At 42.3% G+C, this 17200-nt stretch overlaps 1 protein-coding gene across 3 annotated transcripts in view; it reads right to left on the bottom strand.

Annotated features, from left to right (window-relative positions):
- Window positions 1-17200, bottom strand: part of FRMD3 (FERM domain containing 3) — a 126389-nt gene that overhangs the window by 37219 nt on the left and 71970 nt on the right. For all 3 annotated transcript variants that reach the window (XM_088652689.1, XM_060280078.2, XM_088652690.1), the window contains 3 exons: window positions 14745-14823; window positions 9797-9894; window positions 7838-7961 (listed from right to left, as the gene is read on the bottom strand). In XM_088652689.1, coding sequence (XP_088508815.1) covers window positions 7838-7961; window positions 9797-9894; window positions 14745-14823 — 301 coding nt within the window. The remainder of the gene's footprint in view (window positions 1-7837; window positions 7962-9796; window positions 9895-14744; window positions 14824-17200) is intronic.

Below are 17200 nucleotides of genomic sequence, written 5' to 3' on the forward strand. Positions count from 1 at the left end.
AGTGACCTCTTTATGGGTTTGCATTGGGGAATAGGATATGGGGGGGGAAGCATGGATCCCTCTCCTTCCATGCTATACTATCCAAAGTAACCAAAAAACTACTTTTTTCAATGTGTGAGATATTCAACCCCATCTGCTTCCCACCCACAGTTTAACTGAATTGCAAATCAGAACAAAGGTAAGTCTTCCCAAAGTATGTACTGCAGACATCATGGATTTCTTTTGATGTTCGCAAGTGACGCTGCTTTGTGCTGGAGTGCCAATGTGGTGCCAAGGTGCTGCTGGAATCCAATTCCCATCAGCTCCAGTCAGCAGCCTCAACAGTCAGGGATGATGGGAGCTGTTGTCCAGCAACATCTGGAGGGGACCATACAGATCACCCCTGGCTTTGCAGAATGATTCACCAATATGCAGCATTTGTGCAGAGTTCTGCCGCAGAGCAACTGCAGGCAGATGGGCCCAGATTTAATTGCAGGATCTCCACCTGTGCCCCCAAACTAAGAAATGTCCTCTGAACCTCTGGAGAGCCACTGCCAGTCAGAATGATCTGTATGTTTTAATAGAACATATTTATATATTATTAATGTTAAATTGTTTTTAATAATAGTTTTTTCTATGTTTGTGGCTGCTTCTCTTTTAGCTGTAAGGCCCCTTAAGTCCCTGTCAGGGGAAAAGGTGGGATATAAATACTACCACAAGACTAGTTGGGCCAATGGTCTAACACAATATTAAGCAGCACTCAAATATAGAATAATCAGTTTAACAGTAGTAGATAAAATTTATGTTATGCATTTGTACTGTTTTAAAGTAGTAATGCCTCCCAGATTTGGAACTGGAATGGGTAGAAAGCCGAAAAATGAAAATATACTAGTAATTATCAGTTTTGGATTTAGAACCAATAAAATATTTTAACCAAGGCAAACTGTAAAGAAATTGGCCACTTCACAAGCAATGTCAAATGTTCATGTCACAAATGAGAAAAGGAGTGAGGACAATAAATGGACAAAGATGTTAATTAAAGTCATTTCTGAAATTCTTAGAGAGAAAAATACAAATCTGCTTTTGTACCAGGGAGGGATGCAACAACAATGTGGAGGGAAAGAGAAGAAAAGTAGATCTGCAAACTCCACTGACTCTCAAGAAGACAAAAAAGACCCCACCCCACTCAATTAAAAAAATGCAGCAAAACATAGAACTGAATGAGGGGAAAGAATTCTGATGCTGGTCTACAACACACAGTGCTTTTTCTGGGAGTACTCAAGGGCAGCACGTTAAATTGGCCTATTAGATTGTAGTCTTGTCAAACTAAGCAAAACAAAAACCAACAAAAGCACCTAGTAGACTAATTCATTTTCATCTAATAGCCCAGTTTAACAAGCTACCTCATTAAAGCACTGACTTATGGGATCAGTCATGCAGATGCCTGTCCTGGAATGTGTGTGTGTGGGGGGGGGTAATTTACCCACACGTGTGGACCCTAAATCCAGTAAAATTACTCTTTCAGTGGAACTCACGGCATACCCTCCAACATCCCTCAGATGAAAACAGGGGCATTTCTCACTCCCCCCCCCCAACTGACCCTCCTCAAACCTTCTCAAAGTTAGAGGTGGGCGCACAAAGCATTTTTTAAAACAAGACTCCTTGCTCTCTGCTCCGCTCTCGCTTTCTTTCCATCCAGGGTGGCCCTGCTCTCTGCCTGCACCTCTGAGTTGGTGCGTCACACAAGGCTCTCCTCCTCTTCACCTGCTCTCCAGCAGCCACTACGAGTTGCCCAAGCTCGGTGGCGGTGGCACTGGCAGGGAGAAATGGGCACATTCTAGGATCAAATCAGAAGCTGGGATGGGTTTCGTAATTCCAAGACTGTCCCAGGAAAATAGGGACAAGTTGGAGGGTATTTCATGGATGTTGTGGCAATAGAGCACTTTCCCTGCTCTCTTTGTAGTACCATTGCACAATACTACAGTGAACTTTGGGTAAGCCCTTCAAGATAGCTCACTTAACATCTTATCTAAAGGTAGTTTTAAAGGCCCAAAGATGGCAACAGCTAAACAGCCTTGCACTATTGTTGCTGGATGAAAGGAATTTGCAGGTAAGTCTGGAAGAGCTAAATGCCCTTGCCCACTTAATAATAATAATCATAATAACAACAACAACAACAACAACAACAGTTAGGCTCAGGGAGGCCAACACTGAATATAAATTACAATAAAACGTAATAGAAAGAAAGAAAAAAGAAAAAACAGTTAATTAAAATACAGCTTAAAATGCAGCCTCATTTTAGTAAAAGGTAAAGGGACCTCTGACAGTTAGGTCCAGTCGCAGACAACTCTGGGGTTGTGGCACTCATCTCCCTTTACTGGCCAAGGGAGCCAGCATACAGCTTCCGGGTCATGTGGCCAGCATGACTAAGCCACTTCTGGCGAACCAAAGCAGCGCACAGAAACACTGTTTACCTTCCCGCCGGAGCGGTACCTATTTATCTACTTGCACTTTTGACGTGCTTTCGAACTGCTAGGTTGGCAGGAACAGGAAACGAGCAAAGGGAGCTCACCCCATCGCGGGGATTTGAACTGCCAACCTTCTGATCAGCAAGCCCTAGGCTCAATGGTTTAGTAGTAGTAGTAGTAGTAGTGGTTTTAGTAGTAGCCCATAAATCAAGACCATAAAGGGAGGAAACATCAGATATTCACCTGTGCCAGCTATCCATGCTTGTCCTACATGGGCCAGCAAAAAAGCCAGGGGAAAATTTATATACCAAATCCCATATAAGGGGTCAGAGTGAGTCCAGGTCAAAAGCCAGGGAGAACAGCTCCATCTTGCAGGCCCTGTGGAAAGACGTCAAATCCCGCAGGGCCCTGGTCTCTTGTGACAGAGCATTCCACCAAGTCGGGGCCAGTGCTGAAAAGGCCCTGGCCCTAGTTGAGACCAATCTAACCACCTTGAGGCTCAGGACCTCCAAAGTGTTGTTATTCATGGACCTTAAGATCCTCCCCGGGGCATACCAGGAGAGGCGGTCTCGTAGGTCCTTGCAGGGGTTAAGGCATAATTTTACTTACTGCAGTGCCAAGTAGTTATGGCACTGGGACAACTATTTCCTGTGCATCTCCTTTGTACCAGCTTGATGCAAGCTGCCAGCAGCATGATTTGCCATCAGCATATGGGCTACCTGTGTATTGGGAGCCAACTTGCGTAGCAAGCAAGAGCAACATGGCACAGTATGTGATGGAACTACTATAAGAAGGTGCCACCACAGAGACACACAAACACCTATGAGAAATAGCCCCCAGCCCCTTATTTCTAGGGGTATATCCCTAGGAAACCATTCACGTAACGTGAAAAGGACAGAAAGTTATTATCTTGTCAGCACGAGTCATTCTTAAGCCAGACCTTGTTTCAAATGATTTCAAACCAATACAATGAAAAGATTTCCCCTAGGCCATGGGAGGGTCTAAGCAATTCAGTCCAAAAGCTATATTTAATATCATGCTTGCTTATAGCTCCACTGAGGGGCCCGCGGCTGAGCAATGATCTTAAGTGTGTCATAATAGTGTTGAGAGGGGAAATTCTGTACAGTCTTTGTTGACAGGCTTGGAATCTGGGACAGCTGCTGGTCTCACACTTGAATTAAAAACAAATGTAGAAGTTGCAAGGATCAAAGCAGAAGAGCTGCAATCAAAACCGGGTAAGTGGAATTTAGAGGAGAGTTTGCAGCTAATATAGACTGCTTAAATAGCACACCATCCCAATAGGAAGCAAAATTAAAGTTCTGTCTGAAGTTAGATCTGTGATGGCCCTACTATTACAATGGTAAGGATTTCTATCCATCTCTTCTTATGAGTCAGGCAATGGTCTATGAAGAATCCCAGAAGTGGTTGAAACCATGCCATGCAATAGTAGATATATGTGATAGTCATCCATATGACTCCTATTTTTGTTGAACAGACAGTGGTGGACTAGGACAGGGTGGGCCTTCCCTCACTCAGCCATAAAGCTCACCAGATGCCTTTGAGCCTCTCACTCTTTCTCAGCCTAACCAATTTCATAGGGATAAAATGGGAAGGAAGAATTGGTTGCACATCAAGATTGCCTAAGTTAAAGTTTTCTCCTCTCATCCCCCAGGTAACACAGCCCAGGTTGTTTAGCAATGACCCCAGTTCCTCTGGAAAATATTGGGGTGAGAAAAGGAAACATTGTTGTAGGATCTAACCCCATATGTGTGCCTTGGAAGTATAAATGAATGAAATATATCTGAAGGTCCATCCCTATTAGTAAAACTACATTAGAACCAACATTTAGCCACTATGGTTCGTAGTGTGTGTGTGTGTTAAAAACAAAAATAACAAACTCCCTAGAATGATTGTTGAATAAATGTGAATTGTACTTTCTTTTTGATAAAAGTGGAAGGTTGCCTAAGTTAAAACAACGACAAGAAGTACTTCTAGAAAGTACAGCTAGAAATCTGACATCTACTTCAGACAGAACAGCGTTCAGATGCTCCACATTTTGATAGATCTTCATGAAGAAGAAAAGAGCAAATGTTCTTACACCTGAAAAAGATGCTTGTTCCCCACTTTGACACCTGTCACTGTGAGTCACCATTTCCCTAGCAGTTCATGCATGTGATACAGCGTTTGTCCACTGCTAATTTATTTTGCCCTACTGTATCCATGGGCCCCATGACAAATCGTGTCCTCCCTAAGAGAGGGCACGTGTTGTGGTGAGACCTGGAGACTGACCTCCTGTGCTGTGTATTTGGATAGCCACAACACCCGATTGATAGGTCCCTCGATGTTGGGTTTAATCAGACCAATGGGACGCTAGCTAAACTGACCAAGGGACCTATATATACCCATGCACGTGACCCAGAGCTTCCTCTTTCAGCTCGTGCATTCGGAACACCCGCCCACCTCTCCCTATATTTAGGGCTTTTTGCGACTGACTTTGCTACGCCGACGTGTGTTGTCTGTCATTGGGACAGGGGCACGGCAGGAATTTTCCCCACTTGGCTGATTGGCTGTTGCCATTTGGGTTTTAACTGCCGTGTAGCAAATCGTCACAACTTGTAAGGTTTCGGATAGGCACTGGTTCAGGTGATAGGGATGGGAGAATGGTCTGGTCATCCCTATGTGAAGGGTATTCCGTTAAAGGAATCCAGGGACTCAATGGTTTGTTCAACCCCCAAGAGGGGGTTGTGCCCGTGCCTGAGTCCAGGGAAGCATCTGGGGTGTGTATGTGAATAGATCATGTCCCCGGTTCTTTGCCTACCTCAGGTGTTCACCCTAGGCTGACCTATGATGGAGCATAAGACCTATGATGTGCATAAGACAAGCATAAGACCTATGATGTGCATAAGATTGAAAACCTGGGATCTTCTGCATGCAAAGCAAGATGCACAACCACGGAGGCAGTGTACAGGGTTGCCTTAAGTCTGGAATTTCCTGCTGAAAATATCGTCTGGGGGGAATTTTGGCAAAATGCCTGGGATTTTGAAACAAAGCTCAATTTGGTTTTTCCTTTTAAAAAGCTCATCAACTATGGCAACCCTAGTAGTGTATCCATATTACGGAGACCAATCTTGTCAGTTTGTGCAAAGCCCATCCTGCAAAATGCACACATCAACAATGGAAAGGCCTGCATGGTCTTGCGCTGGCCCATTGCCTTCAGATACTGCATTCTGCTAGCACAGTTTATCTTTCCCTAAATGAACTTCTGACTACTTCTAAGTCTTGGAATCTGCTGGTAATTGCAAGTGTTAAATAAACAAAGCAAATGGTTTTCTAACAACTTTCCACGACACTTTTCACATCTACTACAGGATAATTTAAATTATGCTCTTAATTCTTCAGTTGAAAAGTATGCCTGAAGGGGGCAAGCTTTCCCAAAACAACGTTTATCTCCAAAATAATAAGATGCCGCAAATCTCTATAGCAAGAGAGAAATGGTTTGTCCTCTCTAGTCTGTTCCATTATCAAATAATAAGTCAAAGGAGAAAAATGTTCTACATATATATGATGATGATGATGATGATGATGATGATGATGATGATAAACTATAAATATTCATTACATTTATGAGTTGCTTTACATCGGAACAGTCTCAAAGCAACTAGAATAGAAATTCAAACTAATAAAAACCAAACTACTGCTCATCCAACAGTAATAAGAAAATATCCTTCAAAGGATAATTACCACAAAATCAACAGAATGTCAATTAAAATGAAAGCAGTAACAAAACCTCTCATATGATTTTCTTCTAGAAAGAGAACTATAATCAAAGTAGACTTTCGAGAGGAGAGACTTTTTAAAATAGAATGGGGGAAAATCATTGACTATTTGAAGACATATTGTAAACAAATTAAAACATTAGCGGGACTGATATAAACATGTGCAGTAAGAGACAATTAGGGGAAGATTTGGGAAAATTTGTTTATATATTTGAATTGGATATGCCGTAATAAAAATATATGAAGTAAGTAACCGCAGAAAGGAGCAGAGGGAAGTCGAGGGGAAGGTAATTTAGATTTGTAAAGATTTTGTTTTTCTTGTCAAAATATTTGTAAAAGCTGAAAATGAAAAATAATACTATTTTTGGGGGGGGGGGCAAAGAGGTAGACTCTTGCCTGTAAATATGTTGCAGTAATAAACAAGTTAGCCTTTACTGGAAGGCACCACAAACTAATATAGCTGCTCTTCAGGAAACGGTAAAATGTTTAACCAGAAAGTAACTGAACTGAGCTGAATCCAAGTTATCGCTTGCTTGGACTACTGCAATGCACTCTATGTGGGGCTACCTTTGAAGGTGACCCGGAAACTACAGCTAATCCAGAATGCGGCAGCTAGATTGATGACTGGGAGCAGCTGCCAAGACCACGTAAGACCAGTCTTGAAAGACCTACGTTGGCTCCCAGTACGTTTCCGAGCACAATTCAAATTGTTGGTGCTGATCTTTAAAGCCCTAAATGGCCTCGGTCCAGTATACCTGAAGGAGCATCTCCACCCCCATCATTCTACCTGGACACTGAGGTCCAGCGCTGAGGGCCTTCTGGCGGTTCCCTCACTGCGAGAAGCCAAGTTACAGGGAACCAGGCAGAGGGCCCTCTTGGTAGTGGCACCCACCCTGTGGAACCCCCTCCCACCAGATGTCAAAGAGAAAAACATCTACCAGACTGACATCTGAAGGCAGCCCTGTTTAGGGAGGCTTTTAATGTTTAACAGACCACTGTGTTTTAATATTTTGTTGGAAGCCGCCAGATGGGCGGGGTATAAATTATTATTATTATTATTATTATTATTATTATGAACATCAAAGTATGTTCTAAACCTTTGGATAACAACCATGTTCTTTTCTTTAACATTCACCCGCAAAACCAAAATTACCACTTGTCAGTAGCAGTGATATTCATATACGCTAGCTCAGTATTTGCCACATCCAGGTGAAAAATAGAGAAATATAAAACAATATGTATGTTGTGATTATATGTTACTTGTTGATCTTTTGAGAATTTATACCGCGGTACCTTGGTTTATGAACTTAATCCATTCTGGAAGTCTGATCTTAAAACAAAGCGTTCTTAAACGAATCAAATATAGAGTTGCATCACTGTCGGCTCACTGAAATCAGTGAGCTTAATTGTGGGCTCACTATGGTATCGGCTCAGTTTTGGATCATAACAGATCTGTTAACTTGCACAATTTAAACTGCATTGTCCTCTACTGACCCCTTTAAAATACAGATTTTTATTTTCTACCTGTGTAAGTTACAACCTGCAGAAAGCACTAATAAATAATAGATAAATAATCCTCTTTTAATACATCTTTTAATCAGCTTTCAAAATTACCTGAATTCGTTTTTATGTATATCAAGTATTTTTCTCTCCAGCTTTTGGGATTGTTTGGGGAAAATCTTAAACTCACTGACATAATTGTCCAAGTGTTCATCAGGATCATAGTCACCGAACTCAGCTGCGCAGATAAAAATGCAAAGAAAGATTAGGGAAGAAGCACCAAGTATGTGAGCAGTTAGCTAAATTGAATCCCTAGTCACAAAAAATAAACTGGCAGTGAATTATTTGTTATTAATATATGAATAGACCTCCGCACATAATATTGAAACTCTGGTGCTTACCTTTAAAGCCTTATATAGTTTGTGACTCAGGGATCTGAATGGTTCTTTCTCCAGTGCAAAGTTAGTGTCATTCAGAAAGCCTTTCTCTGGCAGTTTCAAATCTTAAGCAGATGGCTACTGAAGGGATGGCCTTTTTGGTTGAAAAAAGCTACACACAGCCTGTTATTTCAGCTACATATTTATGTCTAATTTGGATGGCTCCAGACTAAGCTTGTCATGCATAAGTCCCACCGAAATTAATAGGACAAGTTAGTCAGCATGTGTTTTAACCTAGTTTTTAGCTTATCATTTCTTATTTTCTTTTAAATACATGCAAATGGGATCTGTTCCGGAGCCCCGTTCGCATCCAGAGCAGTACGGAACCTGAGCGCCGAATCTACGCATGCTCGCCACGCGATTCGACACTTCTGCGCATGATGTCATTCAGCGCGTCTGCGCATGCGCGAATCGCCAAACCCAGAAGTAACCCGTTCTGGCACTTCCAGGTTCAGCGAGTTCGTAACCCGTGATGTACGCAACCTGCAGCGAACGTAACTAGAGGTATGACTGTCATCTTATTGTTTTATTCTGTCAGAAATCTGCTTTGAGCTTTTATTTCAATGAAACAGTATACGTGAAAAATAAACAAATGAATGAATAATATCTAGCTGGCAGAGCTGCAGTGGTTCCTCCTGGTGATGCCACTGCTTCCCGGTACAGTGGTACCTCGGGTTACAAACACCTCAGGTTACAAACACTTCGAATTACAGACTCCACTAACCCGGAAGTAGTACCTCAGGTTAAGAACTTTACCTCAGGATGAGAACAGGAATTGCGCAGCGGCGGCAACGGGAGGCTCCATTAGCTAAAGTTGTGCTTCAGGTTAAGAACAGTTTCAGGTTAAGAACGGACCTCCAGAACGAATTAAGTTCTTAACCAGAGGTACCACTGTACTGGGATAGGGTGGGGCAGTGTGAAATTGCAAGTGGTTGCCAGCGATGGCATCACTCCCACCAATCTGGAGCTCCACCGCCTGCACTACTGCCTTACTCCACCCCGGCAAATGCAACACTGCCATTGCCAGGAGGAGACTGCTCCCACAAAAGGTAAAGCTAAAGGACCCCTGGACAGTTAAGTCCAGTCAAAGGCGACTAGGGGGTTGCGGCGCTCATCTCACTGTCAGGCCAAGGGAGCTAGCGTTTGTTCACAGACAGCTTTCCGGGTCATGTGGCCAACATGACTAAACCGCTTCTGGCGCAACGGGACACTGTGACGGAAGCCAGAGCGCACGGAAACCCCGTTTACCTTCCCTCCACAGGTACCTATTTATCTACTTGCACTGGCGTGCTTTCGAACTGCTAGGTTGGCAGGAGCTGGGACAGAACAACGGGAGCTCACCCTGTCATGGGGATTCGAACTGCCAAACTTCCGATCGGCAAACCCAAGAGGCTCAGTGGTTTAGACCACAGCGCCACCCATGTCCCTGCTCCCACATATACCCCCGGCAACTGCTGCTATTGCTAACTAAGATCACATCAATTTCAATGGGACTAAACTATGACTAACTAAATCTGGATCCAAACCAAATTAGTTTACAAAACTTTCATAAGGTTTTTGATATTGCAATATATATATATATATATCTGGTTGTGATGCTGAGGAGAGTTCTGAAGAGGCTGTTGTCTTCACTCACCTTGGACAATGCATGCGCCCAGGAAGGCAGCGTCAGAAAATGAACACAGCAAGCGGCCATGGAAAATGTCTCTTTTGATTTGTAGGTATAAAAGGTACCTGCATGGTGTAAGGAAAAATACTATATATAACAGACATAGAATCATAGAATTGTAGAGTTGGACGGGACCCTATCTTATGAAGATTCAAGTTACAGGTAGGTAGCCATGTTGTCGAACAAAATAAAAAAAATTCATTCCAGTAGCACCTTAGAGACCAACTAAGTTTGTCATTGGTATGAGCTTTCTTGTGCATGCACACTTCTTCAGATTCTGTTTCTATATTTATTTTGCCTTTATTCTCATTTAATCAATGTACATCACAACATTAGCTAATGTAAAGGTGCCAGAGAGCCAATGCAGAAGTAAAATTCAGGTTGCTGGTACGAATATATTTTCTCCTTTCTACCAACCGGGCCATGTGTTGAAGAAGAAAGAATTACATTTAGCATGCTGCTTATGAACAAAGCTGAGATGCAATATTGAATTTATACTCCTTTTATCACAGTTGTGCCTTTAAAAGATTCCAATATATTATTGGTTCCTACAGAAGGCTCTCAGGACGACAGCAAATGCATTCATTCCCCCCCCCCCCATGTATAAATCTACACAGGGTGGTATTTTACTCAAAGTAGACCAATTGAAATTGGTTGGGTTCATTAACTTCAGTGGGTCTACTCTTGAGTCAAACCATGCTCAGTGTTTCTGTTCCAGCCATCAGACTAAGGCATTCAAGTGGAAGTTTGCCATGCAATTCTAATCAAAATGTTAAGAACAGTGCAAGGAGAGAAAACACATTTTCATATTTGGCTGGACCATGACTTTTTTAAAAGCAGGTGAATCTTGGAAGACTGAATCTTAAATAAAAGACCAGGAGAGGGAAGGAATGGGCTGCTTGGCCTTTTGCCCTCTGGCCATTTCCCAGCTTGAATCATGCTCCCAGCTGCTCTCTTCTCCCCTTATGGGAAAAGGTAGGAGCATCTGTATGTTTTTTCTCCACAAGTGGAAAAAGGAGCTTGGGGGAAGGGACTGTTTTGAGAGGGAAGTGACTGGAAAGGCAAGGGTTAACCAGTCTCCTTTTCTTAGTGGTCTTCTGCTCAAGATTGCTGCCTCCTGTGGTTACTAAAAAAAACCACAAGAAAATATATTCGCAACCGTGTGCCACATACTTTTTTCCATAGGTTGCTAGAAAACTAGACCCCTAGACTAGGATCTGAAGATCTGTGTAACTATTTTCACATAAAGGGGAATTTGGGACTTTTTCTTCTCGACAAAACAACAACAACAACCCACACCCGGTCCTCTAGTAATTTGGATCCCAGCTCTACTCTGAAATCCAGGGATCTTTAATGGTTCAAAAAGTTGTTTGGGGTGGGGTCCAATAAGGAAGGTTACTGCAGAATTCATAATTGTTGTGCTTCATTCATAATTGCCCTTTTTGTGGCATCTTCCTAATGTAATCTTTGGCCAGTCACAGTTCATTAAACTCCTTTCAAAAATTCACATTATATAACTGCTAGTGGTTCTCGAGAGAGAAAATTTGTTCCACTGTAGTGAACAGATACAAAAATTCTTACTTCACAAGGCAATGTGCTAAATAAGTCCACAGCCTGATTATACTTTGAGGTACCCCGCTAGCCTCTAAATGGGGGGAAAAGTTTTAATAACACTTCCTAGTTGTGTAAATCAGTTTGTACTACCCTGGGAATTTGCTCTGGCTGAAGAGCACATTTGGGGAATTTTTCGCACTCTGGTGAGAACTGATACAAATTCCACAGAGAGGAATTTAATGTTTTCATCTCAGTCCATGCTACACGGCTCTATAAACAAGATACAGTGGATTCCCCCATTGCTATAAGTTGATGTTTTCAAAGGTTGAAAGGAAGGGTCAAGTGTGAGATAAGTGTAAAAAGGTTTCTAGGAAGAGATCAGTAGTGGTGACATAATCATTTAGTGATGCCTGTTTCTGACTGACAGCATACAGTGTGTAGATTTCCAAAACCAAATTCTTATCGGATGGTAGCACATATTTGTATACAGTTTAAATCATAAATTGGACAATGCTGGATTAAAGTATCCCTACATCTGTTTCATGAAGCACACTTTGTCCTTCATCTTCACTCACAAATGAAGGCAAACATCCCCTCGCTACAGAAATCACCCACAATTCAAAAAGTATGTTCCTTCAGCATTTCATGCACTGCAAAACACAATAGTGTGATGAGTATCTACATTTTATTAATAGTAGTAGTAGTACTGCAGCTCATTTTGAAACATTAAAAATGCATATTTTGCATATAATAAATGGAAAAACAGAACAACATAGGTATAACATCTTATATGAATTGAATCTATTTGCAGAAATTGAACGTTTTACCTCCAAAATAGACAGGAACAGCAGTCCAAACCTTTAACAGTTGCTTTCCATGTGCAATTAGCATGCAAAATGCATGGATTACTATTTGAAGTGGGTCATTCATCATAACTGTTGCTTCAACCTGCCATTAGCTTTTAAAATCTTTTGTTGCCTCTCAGTATGTAATTGCTTTGATGGCTATTATAACTATAACTATTTTGGATTCATTTTTATGTTTGCTGTACATTTTTCAAGCATCCATTGGATGAAGAGCAGTTTAGAAATGTTTTTTTAATTAATAATCATAATACTAGGCATGTATGCTGGTATTAATTTCTGAGTCCCAAATAAAAATGTAGTTTACAAAGCAGCCCCCTGTGTTAAAAGGTTTCCCTTGCTTATTTGACTGTTCCAAAATTTACTTTGCCAATGTCTCATCATTACCACTTTAGGGACAGCTAGAAAGTTGGGTAACAAAGGATTCTTTGGTAACAAATTCCAAAAGAGCATTCTCAAAAACTGATAGAACACACAAGCTCTGTAAAGGATTTTGCACCCTTTAAGCTTTGCTAGCAATGCTGCATACAGTGCAAAAAAAAAAGGAGAGAGAGAGATAAAAATTATGATGATTTTGCTTTTTCTAAATTTGTGACTTTACCATAACTATGCTCCCAGGTGTTTAACTATTTTCCCTATTGCTCAGTGAAATATCTTTACAACCTATGGAGGAAAACACTTAATGGGCACTGCCAGCCAACAGAGCAAATTGCTACACACAGTGTGCTGTCACAATAAACAAACATCATTTTCACACAGCCTCTCCCTAGGAATGTCAATGTTTTCTTTTCCCAGACAGACTGACGTTATTTCAAATATTTATGCCCTTGACAAAAATAATTTATAATGCCTTCTGCCAATACACAGTATTGTATTTTTTATTTTTTAATAGACTACATTTTCATTTACGATTAATTTTCCCTGCTCGAAATAAACAATTACCAGTTTGCAATGGGCATCATCTAAAAGCATTCATCAACATGAAGTCACCATGGGCATGGGGGGGGGCAGGGGTCAGCTGTCCCCCTTAGATCAAGTAAAACAATAGAAATACTTAACTAACTGACCAATCACATCAGCTCTGTCCCCCCCTCCAACAAAAATCCTGGCTACGCCCATGGAAGGCACAGCAGAAAAATGAGGGAAGAATTAGTGTTCTCTGCCCACTCGCATGATGAAAATCCACTTGCACAGTGAGACTTCTTCTCTACCCTCCACCTCAGTTACCCACACTCAGCCAAAATGTGTCTGGGGGTGTCTCCCAGCCCTCTGGAATCCAGGAAGCATCAACCCCCCCCAAAAAAAATGTGCAAGCAGATCTCACCCTGTTTTTAGCTGGGAGAAATTAGGGATTGAAAGAGCTAGGGAAGTGCTTCTTCCAGAGTTGTAAAACTTCTGAAAAACATCCAGAAGATCCCAGTCTGGGCAAGGCTTTTCTAGCACAAAGATCTACTGTTGTGTTTACTTAGCTCCATTATATTCTCACCTATAAACCAAGTGTTCCTAAAAACCAGTTCTCACCATGCCCGTTTTCACTTTGGCTTCAATTATTATTTGTTTTTTTACTTTTTTACGATGTTAGCACTTTTAGGGTTGTTCATAGGTGAGGGGAATAAAGATGTTGCAAGAAAATAAAACAATAAGTGAAGGAAAATTAATTGAAAACAAGAAGTTGGCTTGCTGGTTGGTGGCAGGCTTGCTGCAGAAGCTAGAGCTTTTATTCATATGCACAATGGAACTGTCCAACCCCATAGCTCTGTTTTGAAACAGATGAATACCCCGAACTATGGGTTGTGTGCAACTGTGTCATCGCTCTGGTGCAAGGGCTTCCACCTGTGCAAAGGGATTTCCCTCTCTCTGAAGCCCCCCCCCATCTGCCCCGGAGAGTTGGGGGGAGCACACAGGGCACACAAGGAAAGGAGAGGAAGTCCCATTGCACAGGTGGGTGTCCTTTATGGAACATTTATGTTGGTGTAAAGCCTATTGAACGTAGTGGGGGTTACATCTGAGTAAGTACACAACAGATTAACCCTGCAGGAATTTCAAAAGCAGCGTATCACAAGAAGCCTACTGGGCTAGAGGAGAAGAAAAGGAGCCCAGGAACTTCACATCCCATTTTCTACCAGTGCCTCACCATCTAGTGCAGGCATCCCCAAACTGCGGCCCTCCAAATGTTTTTGCCTACAACTCCCATGATCCCTAGCTAACAGGTCCAGTGGTTGGGGAAGATGGAAATTGTAGTCCAAAACATCTGGAGGGCCGAAGTTTGGGGATGCCTGATCTAGCCCTTCATATAAACATCTTTACTCTGTTACTAATCACTGATGGCCCAATTTTAGCTCCTAGAAGCAGTTTTTAAAATTTCCAGCATACCTGTATGTGTGAAAAAAATTAGTTAGCTAAAGTGTAGAAGGTTAGCATCTCATAGGTGATGATGGAGTTAGCCATGCTCCCAAAATATTGACTAAATGAATAGACAGGGATATAAAAAAAAATACCTGGTGAGTTCTTCTTTAATCTTCAGTGGTTCATGGGGGTAGAATTTCACTCTAAAGCACATGGTATATGGTGGATGAGCTGAAACATTATAAAGAAAAAGCATGAGAAAAGCGGCATAAAAACATGGCCTCTCTTGCACTGCAGGAAATGTTACCACTGGTTTCTCAGAATAGCTTGTGAGATGCAGTGCAGCAAATTAAGAAGAGAAACAAGCAAAAAGCAGATCTAATGTGTGATAAGGAAGATCAAAGCATAAGCACAATATAGTCAGTCTAAACTAGAGAGTTGTACGGTGTCATTTTTTAAAAGAAAGAAAGAAAGAAAGCCAGAGAAATTCCACCATAAAGATTTTTTAAAATCCTAATTATTGGCTGTATCTGGGCTGGACCAGGGGCTGTGCCATGAGCCGGATATGGACACTGCGGTTTATAACCCATGATCCTGTAGTCAGGAGACGTTCAGGAGGCAGAAAGTTCTGTTTTGTTATGCAGAGAAGGACAGAAGGCTAGGCTCTCAGTACTTAGACAGGCCTTGTCACTCCAGAGATTTCAGATGACATTGCGTTAGTAATTACTTGGCCCAGCAGCCTGTAGCACCTGTAAATTCACACACTAGGTGGCACCAACTCCTAGGGGCCAAGCCCTTTTGCACGCACGTGCACGCGCGCGCACACACAAAATATTTTTGTGGTTTTGGCTGCCCCACAATGTACAAAAAGCACAAAGGTGAATTGTGGAGCCGAGCATGGAATGGCTCTAGTGGCCAGTTCCTTCTCCTCTTCCTGCTGCTGCAGAGAGGAAGGAGGGTCGAAGCAGTCTCCCACCGGAAGCAGTGCCAGGAGGAGGAGGAGGCTACTGAAGCCACATGGCTGCTGTGTTCAACTCTACCCCCAGCTCCGCACGATGTCAGGACATTGACATCACACGTGACATCATCCACACAACGTTGGCTGCCCCCAATTGCCCTCGCAAGCAGGCACCTCTGCCAATTTACTTCATGTGTAACATAATCTAGACATGCAGGTAGAAAAGACATGGGAAATAAAAGACTGCTTGCATTATTTATTTATGTAATTGTCTTTAGCGGCGGAGAAGAATGTAGGATGCGACGGAATGAGAAATACAAGGTACTTTCTCAAGCAGCAATAAAATTACTATTTGGCCTCCCCCCAGTGGAGTGGAGATACAGTACAGCAAGAGCCTCTCAGCACTGGTGCCACTGCGTCTTACTGGGAGGGGGAGGGGCAAGGCGGTGATGAGGTTGGGGTCGTGGAGACTCACCTGCGGACCTCCACCGACACCCCTGCCACTACTCCCTTGCAGCATACCTGCCAAGTTGCTGTCAGAGAAATAAGGGACTGGGCCGGAAATAGCAGACCGGAAGTAGCACTGCCGCCATTTTGGAACTGGGCGGAGCATGCTCAGAAGTGACTTTTGATGCTGCTTTGCCCAGTTCCAAAATGGCAGCCACGCCAGAAGTCGCACTGCAGCCATTTTGGAACTGGGCAGAGCAGCATCAAAAGTCGCTTCTGAGCATGCTCCGCCCAGTTCCAAAATGGCCGCTGCACCAGAATAAACTGGGGGAAAACAAAAAAATCCATTTTTTCAGCTAGGAACTGCTGGAAAAACGGGGATTTCCCGGGGAAAACGGGAGACTTGGCAGCTATGCCTTGCAGTGTCCTCGCCAATGCCTCCCCTCCCCCACCTGGTAAGCTGCAGCTCCTGCTGTAATTTACAACATGCATGTCTGTTCAGAAGCAAGTCTCTGCATGAACTGGCCCTGAATAAACTAGCAGGACTAGCACTGTTATGGGTGCCACATAATACCTTTTCCACATTTGCAAGAAATCTATCCTTTAGGGTGGCGGCACCTACACTTCAGAATGCTTTGCATATTGACACCAGGCGGTGCCGTTACTATAGTCTTTCTCAGCACCTGCTGAAAACCTTTTTTTAAGACAAGCCTGCCCAGATATGTAGACTGTTTATATGTGTTTTCTGTTTTTGGTTCATTCCTGATTATTATTTTTTAATGTGTTAAATAGTTGTTTTGAACTGTTTTTACTGATAATTTTATTGCTTTATTCTCTTTGTAAACTGCTTTGAGATTTTATTATATTTACTTGATCTTGGAAACTTGTGGTTTCTTGTTCCCAGGAACTGGTACAGTCTTATGATGCAATCCTAAGCATGCATACTCAAAAGTCCCATTGCATTCAGTGAAGAAAATGTGTGTAGGAGGACTGCAATTTTATGTCTAGTTTAGTCCATATAACCCTCATTGAACACAGTGGGGACTGAATAAGCATTCATAATAGGATTGTGCTATTAATGAGATATATTATCTGTCAAGGCATCTCTCACCATAATGAAACACAACATCCAGGCTCTTTTCATAGGGGCAAAGCTTCTTCTTTTATTCTTTTGTATTTTTTTATGTTTCACTCTGATGTGCA

This window comes from Zootoca vivipara, chromosome 10 (assembly GCF_965207765.1).
Source record: "Zootoca vivipara chromosome 10, rZooViv2.hap1.1, whole genome shotgun sequence".
Taxonomy (NCBI): domain Eukaryota; kingdom Metazoa; phylum Chordata; class Lepidosauria; order Squamata; family Lacertidae; genus Zootoca; species Zootoca vivipara.